Source organism: Rhododendron vialii, chromosome 3a, assembly GCF_030253575.1.
Source record: "Rhododendron vialii isolate Sample 1 chromosome 3a, ASM3025357v1".
Taxonomy (NCBI): Eukaryota; Viridiplantae; Streptophyta; class Magnoliopsida; order Ericales; family Ericaceae; genus Rhododendron; species Rhododendron vialii.
This window is the reverse complement of record NC_080559.1, coordinates 8,446,963-8,454,859: the sequence shown is the minus strand read 5'-3', so window position 1 is coordinate 8,454,859 and position 7,897 is coordinate 8,446,963. Positions and strand designations below refer to the sequence as shown.

Genomic DNA, 7,897 nt, shown 5'->3' with positions numbered 1-7,897 from the left:
AAGAGGAGGGATCGAACCAGTGATCGTAGTTGTTGTTGGTACTACTGTGTCGTAGCTGTTGTTGCTACTGTTGCTGCTGCTTCTCATTCTTCTTCCTCCTCTTCTTCTGCCCCTCTCTCTCTCTCTCGCGCGCGCGCACCAGTTGCAGAGCAGATAAGAACGAGGTTAAAAGACAAAGGAAATTATCATGTGCATGTGTGCCATGTGTACTCATGTGTTCCAATAGCGCCCCAAAACTGTGTCGTTTTGGGGTTGCAAATGGGTAGGGGAAAAAGGCTGTAAGGCTTGGTGTGGGGGAAAACCGAGAAAAAAATTAAGCGTTCTAAAATTCAATCCGTTTGAATCAGTGGAAAGATTTTAGTTTTTTGATTATTTTATTCCAAATAGTCATAATTAATTTTTGACTTTAGAGCTCTCGTTAGTTAGGCCTAAGAGATAATTCGTTTTACGACTTTCTTAGGCAGGGACGGATTCAGAAATGTCGTTTAGTGGGGGCACCTTGTTAATCATAGTAGCGAAAATTTATTTTTCTAATTAACCACAAGATCATTATATAATTAAAGCATGCAATACAAACTATAAAAATATATAACACATACTTTCACTTAAATTATGTAAAAATAAGCACAAAATCTCAGACAAAATTTGAGAGTATATTTTACATGAACATCGACAAGATTTAGAATGATTGATATAGTTTTATTAATGATATTATTTTAAAATATTGCTCTTAGATGGTTAAAAATAAGTACAATTAAAAAGGAATCGATCCAAGTAGACAAATAGTTCGAAAATCAATAAGTATAAATGCACCATATAACGAAATTGAAACATAAAACTAATTTAATATGTATATTTTCAAAATATATGCACTTGTTTATGTGTAATATCACACTTAATTTCATAACTATGCAAAGTATACGAAAATATAACAAAATTATTTTAGTTTCGAGCGGGGGCGCACGTGCCCCCCTTTCCATCCGTCCCTGTTCTTAGGGCTAATCAATGAGAGCCTCGAGTCAAAATTTAATTATGACCATTTAAGATAAAATGATCATAAAACTAAAATTTTTCCACTGGTTCAAATGGATTGAAATTTGAAATTTTTTTTAAAAAAACCAAATTTTATAAAAAAAATTGTTTAATAATAATACTAAATTCGCTAGGTAGTAGAAATAAATATTACGGCTTAAATTGTGAAAGAATAATTAAATTTGCAATTATATATAAAAAGTAATACATAATGAATTTTGGGACTGCACAAGGGCAAAATGGTCATTTGATAGTTTTTACATCATCCACCATTCCTTATATCCCCTATTAATCATTCATCTAAACGAAGTACTATTTGATCCCCATTCTCTAATATCTCATCCATACAATCTACTATTTAATCTCCCTTCATAAACATCACATCAATGTGGGCCTTCCCTTATTAATTAATGCCCCCTACTAACTAATCCCCTTATTAACTAATACCCCCAATTCTTTATCCGCATCCAAACGGGCCGTCAGGGGCATGGCGTTCTCCACCGCTAGATTTGGAAACTGAAAACAGAGCGTTAAACAGAGTAATGAAGAAAGTTTGGCCGATACCACTTTCTCGGATTTAACAGAGTAATGGAAAATCATTTTTTCCACTCCCTCGAGATTGTCTACAAATAAATTAAGCACAGACATTGAATGTGATGTTTCAACGAAGTTTCCAAATCAAGACTAAACAACTATTACTAAAAGAAGTAGAACATATTAAAGAAAGAAAGAAGCAAGAAGGTAAATTAGAAAATGAAAGCCAGTACGTCTTCTTCAATGTTATACTCATTTTTTTTAATATTCAAATCTAGTACTGCTTCCGTCCCAATTTTCTTTTCCATTTTTGAAAAACGAGTTCTTATGTGTAGAATGATAGAAAATATTATTGGTATTGACTTTCTCAATTTGTCCCCACTAAATGCTTTGACATGACACTTAAAGTAGAGAAGAAGAAGAGTACTAGAGACAAAGAAAATACCCTTAAAGTGTATATGAACGGCTAAGATTCATTGTGCAGTGCGTTTGAACCGTTCATGTATATTTCAAGAGTCTTTTCTTTGCACCTAGCATTTCTCAGAGAAGAAAGGGTGAAAAAATAATGTTGCACAACTTTTTATGTTGACTTCTCAAAATGGACATTCATTTTGGGATTTCCATAAAAGGAAAGAAGGACTGACAATTTGGGACAAATGGAGTATTTTGAAGGGTTTTCATCCGAATTTGAATCAAAATGGCATATTGATAAATATTAAGGAGTGAAAAGAGGTGTTGAGAAAAATGGATATGGATTTGGGTCTCCCTAAATTTGGGTAAGAAAAAGGTAAATCTCAAAATGAGTGAAAACATGGGTACGACATTGAATATGAATTTTAAGTGTTTTTATTCAAATTTTAGACTTGAGTAGGAAGATGGGCAAGGATTAGAGATTCTTTCAGTGAGTGTCCTATAATAAACTGTAAAATGCCAAAAGACCACCACCCATTAGATTTTGAACTACTCCATGTGCCGAGGGAAGCACGGCACTCTATTGTGTCCATCCGTTTGATGAATCATTGGTTCGGATCTCATCTACACCGTGTAATATCTGAACTGTTCATTTTTAAATAAAATCTAAAACACTAAATTACCGTATGGACGATTGAGATGAAGGCACAACACGGTGCTACGCCCCCTTGGCACATCACCATCCCCGTTCCGTACTTTTTAGGTACCACCCCACTGCAAAACTCACACCGCATTTTATAGAATAGGAAATTGTACCCTTAGCAGTTAGCACGGACCGGTTAAATACGGCCCAGATCTAACCCAAGCCAGCTTGTATTGTAATCAATGTAGTGGATCCCACGACCGCATATAGAATACTCCCTCCCTAGGTTTTAGTACCGACTAGTTAAATCCGGCCCAGATCAAACCCAAGCCAGCTTGCTTGCAAATTCCCTTTTGAGACTTTCAAAGAAAATCTTTGTCCCCACCTTAATATACAGTACAAAAAAACGGAAGAATTTTTCAGTACCAGTACCACGTGATGCTCGGTCACATATTCGGACCGTCTACTACAGTTTTGGACGGCTTGAATTGAGATATAGAAAAATGAGAGAGAGAAAGAGAGAGAGAGAGAGAGAGAGAGAGAGTGAGTGGTGGGGTGAGAGAAGAAAGAGGGTTTCAATTTGAACCTGTCCAAAAGTGCTTTGGACGGCTCCAATGTGCCGAGCGGACACCACGTGGAATATACCCACATAAAATTTTCTCAAAAAAAAGACACCCAACGCACTTGTCAAAAAGGGAACTAAAAAGGCATGCATTTGTCAAAAAAAATGTAGTACTCTCTCCGTCAATTTTTAAGTGTCTAGTTTTGTAACTTTAATTTATTAATGAGATATCATCGTTATATCTTTCGCATCAACTTTTACCTCTACTTTTTCTATTCACTCTCTATGGAAACATAACCATTACATTTTTACTTATTAATTTTGCAAACTGAAATTTACTTAATTTTAGAGGCAAAATGAAAAATGTACCAACTTTTACCTACTAACTTTACAAAATGAAAACTTACTAATGAATAATCCAAAATAAAAATAATGAACTCTAAAAAAGGGACGAATGAAGTAACATTTTTACAAGAATTAAAAGAACTCATTGATCGATATTCAATAAATTACTAGAAAGAAATATAAAAACATTTTTAACGACAATATATTTTTACATGATTGGAGATGCTTTTCTATTCACACATCTAAAGTTCTCGATTCGCATACTAGCTTTTTTGAAACCGAGGCAGTAGGTCTGCCACCACCTTCATCACTTCTTTACTATAAATCTAGGCTATTGATGGCCCTCCACACAGCACAAGCATTGTCCCATCTCTCTCTCTCTCTCTCTCTCTCTCTCTCTCTCTAGCCATGGAAACAGAATTACAAGGACAGGAGAAAACCGGGATCACCATTGATGGGAGTGGTTGCATTAAGGCCGTGTTTGCCAAGATTAATGCCACGGCATTAGATTTAGCCAAGAAAACAAAACAGGTAGGGCAAGATGACCCAAGAAGAATCGTCCATTCCCTTAAAGTGGGGTTGGCTCTCACATTGGTGTCATTCTTCTACTACGCTAGGCCTTTGTACAACGGCTTCGAGTCCTCGGGCATGTGGGCTGTCATGACTGTTGTGGTTGTTTTTGAATTCACAGTTGGTATGTCTCCCCATTTTGCTTCTACATCTTTCATCTTCACTTGCTCTTGTTAGAATAAACGAAAATTGTTACGAGTACCAAGATAATGTACCGAAAGATCTGCGCGCTCCATACTCACAATCGATGTGGATCTTATATCTAGTATTTATATGGGATACACGGGTATGCAATTGACTTTTTGTACACTTTCTGAACGGTACCCGTAGCAGCACTAACAAAAAGAAATGTGGGTATGCGAAGGAATTCTATTAAGGAAACTTCAAGGGAAATAAAAAAATCATGCATTGTAATTAATTAATTGTTTTTAATAATTGGATGTCTGAGATAGCTCACGCATACCTCAACTAATTCCGGAATCCTGAGTTAATGACCACAGTAGAATTCAAACGTTCGACCTAATGGAATTTTTGCTATTTGTGTTGTCCGTCTGAAAATCGTACTTGAATCATTGTTTTTTTTTTTTTTTTCCCTTTTGTAGGTGCAACACTGTCGAAAAGCTTGAACAGATGTTTAGCCACAATACTAGCTGGTGCTCTAGGCGTTGGTGTAAACCAATTAGGATTCCTCGTTGGAGAAAAACAAGAACCCATTATTCTTGGCTTGTTTGTCTTCTTAATAGGTACGTGTATTGTACTCCTTTCGCTCCAATTTAATAGTCTCTCATTCTATTCTAACCAGATAAAAAATTACTTATATCTTTAAACGCCGGAAGAGATTCACAATTCTTGCTACTGGTTTGTGATAAATTGATGGAGTGTATTTAAATATTGCAGCTGTAGCATCTACATATACGAGGTTCTTTCCGCACGTCAAGGCGAGATACGACTACGGGGTAATGATATTCTTATTGACATTCAGTTTAGTATCGATCTCCGGATACAAAGTTGATGAAATCGTCGAGCTTGCTCATCATAGACTATCCACCATTTTGCTTGGCGGTCTGATTTGTATAATCATCTCCGTATTTGTTTGCCCTGTTTGGGCTGGTCAAGATCTTCACACTCTCGTTGCAACCAACCTGGAATTGCTTTCCAACTGCCTTGAAGGTACTTATCTAACCCCGTAATTCAATAAAATCGGCTTTACTGTGTTTCTCTTGGTCGTATTGAACCTTTTTAAACTCTTCTTCATATTTTTACATTGTTTTTCTAATTTCTCCGTCGAGTCTAATGATTAATCGCAAAAAATTTTGAAGAAAAATTTAAAATTAAAATTCTCTAAACATCAATAACGTTGACTATCTTTAACTTTAATTTAAGAAACTATCAAGTTCGTCCAAACTTGACTAAAAACCAATGCAGGATTTGGAAGTGATTATTTCAGAGTTTCTAGAGATGGAAATAGCACGATGGGACCCAAGAAAGTTAAGTCATTCATTCACGGTTACAAACGTGTCCTCAACACAAGAACCACCGAAGAATCCTTGGTGAGTGGAGTAGTAAATTCTCTCTCTCTCTCTCTCTCTCTCTCTCTCTCTCTTAATTGAAAATAGTTGAAATTATGGCAGGCAAACTTTGCATGGTGGGAACCTGGCCATGGGAGTTTTCTTTTTCGTCATCCATGGAAACAGTACTTGGAGATTGGAGTCCTTACTCGCCAGTGTGCTTACCATATTGAGGCTCTCAACGCCTACTTGAATTTTGAAATTCAGGTATAACCGTGTTTACGATAGTTGTAAATACATATTTTAGAACCTAACGTACCTTCAAATTTTAACAACAGATTCTAGATTTTAAATTATACATATTTGTATAAGTTGCTTTTAACCGTGGACTTTTCCTTACACCAATACACCCATTTTGTAAAAGAAATATCAAAAATTGGTAAAGAATTTTGCCTTCCATTGCCGTGGCAATTCATGCAAATTGGTATCATATTCAGCACCCATCACAAAAAAAGCTACTAATATATATACTAGTTAAAAAATAGATTATTCTTTCCACATCCAAGATTTCCATTTAGCAAATTTTTTTCGCTCATCTAGTTGAATTACTAAAGTAGGAGAATAAATCAGTTGGACACTTGGCGGTTTTATGCCTCTTTTGTCTTTTCAATGTCATCCCTAAAAAAGTATGCGCCTTCCAAATTGTTTGATCAAGTACACAAAGCAAGATTATTAGAACAAAAAAGCCAATATCAATATTCTTAATACCCCATTAATTTGGAAACTACTTCTACTTTGTTAAATAATTAACACAATATTCCTTATGTAGATTCTATTTATGTACAAATAATACTGTAAGTACAAAATTTTTAGGCAGAATGTTGTGACATTATATGATCTTTTCACATAGAACTAACAAACTGACTAGGGTGGGTCACAATTTTAAACTTGTTACTCCATGTAAATTATACTCCCTCCGTCCTTAAATAAGTGTTTGGTGCGCAAAACTAAGCTTTCAAAAAGATATATTTGTTTCGTTAAAAAAATTAATTTTTTTCACAAATCAATAGATGGCAATGAGTTCTACTAGATTATGAAAAAAAAATTAAATTTTTTAATAAAAAATATGCATGTTTTGTAAAACTTAGTTTTACGCGCCAGATATTTATTTAGGGACGGAGGGAGTATATTCACAAACTACAACGAGATAAAACGGAAGAAAAATTTATTTCACTTTCTATAACATATGTTATGCAATCAATTTGGCCGTCATATTCACCTTTGTTTACTCCCGTTGCAAACTTACTTACATGTTTTATCTCGCAGGCACCACCAGAGTTTCACAGAAAAATTCAACAACCTTGCATGAAAATGAGCTTGGAATCCGGAAAGGCTTTGAAAGAACTAGCCTTAGCCATCAAAACTTTTGCACCACCATCTTCTGTTGATGTACATATAGAGAGTTCCAAAAGAGCTGTGGATGAACTCAAAACAGTCCTGGAAGCAGTCTCAAGAAAGGGAGATGACCTCCTCGGAATGATACCATCCCTTATCGTTTCATCTATACTGACCAATATTGTAAAATGTGTAGAAAAAATTGATGAGTCCATCCATGAGCTTTCCCGACAAGCACAATTCAAGAATGCTGTTGTAGGGACCATATCACCGGATAAGCCTGGGTTACTTCACCGTGGAATCGTAAAGTTGATTAACGGCCATGATGGTGATGGGAACCATGTTATTGTTAGTGTACATGGAACATCATCAGACTAACCAAATAACTGTAGTGTAAAAAGTGTAGAGTCATCGGTCATCGGTAAAAAGTAGAACGCGAAAATAAATTTACTTTTTGAATTACATTAACCACCTTATCTTTTAATTTTTTAAAATTTCTTTACATCAACGATTCAACACATTAAAATTAGGGGTGGCAAATTGAATCCAGACCCATTAACAAATCCAGACCCATCAACTAAAAAATAGATCCAACCCAATTCATTTATTAGTTGGGTAAGAATGGGTCCAAACCCAACTAACCCATTATTAATTGGGTCTTAATTGGGTATCAATTGGGGCAACTTAAATGACTCAATACATCATGAAAGTAACCCACGAAAAATTTTCGTCTCTTTACCAGATTCCCAATTCCTTCCGCATCAGTCTCCTGATCAAAATGTCCAAGCCAAGGAGGCTCTCTCTCTCTCTCTCTCTCAATTCTTCTGTGCTAAATTACACGTGTCCAAAAATGTTTTGAACGATCCGAATTAAAAACCAATTGTGACTGGTAATAAT

General features: G+C 35.5%; 1 protein-coding gene across 1 annotated transcript; it reads left to right on the top strand.

Annotated features, from left to right (window-relative positions):
* Positions 1-3,900: 3,900 nt before the first annotated feature.
* LOC131319380 (aluminum-activated malate transporter 2-like) lies at positions 3,901-7,384 on the top strand. The gene is made up of 6 exons (XM_058349606.1): positions 3,901-4,221; positions 4,700-4,840; positions 4,995-5,267; positions 5,523-5,647; positions 5,729-5,872; positions 6,932-7,384. The coding sequence occupies exons 1-6, from the start codon at positions 3,936-3,938 to the stop codon at positions 7,376-7,378; spliced, it is 1,416 nt and encodes a 471-aa protein (XP_058205589.1). The 5' UTR covers positions 3,901-3,935; the 3' UTR covers positions 7,379-7,384.
* The last annotated feature ends 513 nt before the right edge of the window (positions 7,385-7,897 follow it).

What these genes read in the sequence shown, in the direction of transcription:
- LOC131319380 (XM_058349606.1), top strand. Translation starts at nt 3,936, where the DNA reads ATGGAAACAGAATTACAAGGACAGGAGAAAACCGGGATCACCATTGAT. An exon ending in GAACCACCGAAGAATCCTTG is followed by an intron (nt 5,648 to 5,728) that starts GTGAGTGGAGTA and finishes AAATTATGGCAG; the next exon opens with GCAAACTTTGCATGGTGGGA. An exon ending in ACTTGAATTTTGAAATTCAG is followed by an intron (nt 5,873 to 6,931) that starts GTATAACCGTGT and finishes TTTATCTCGCAG; the next exon opens with GCACCACCAGAGTTTCACAG.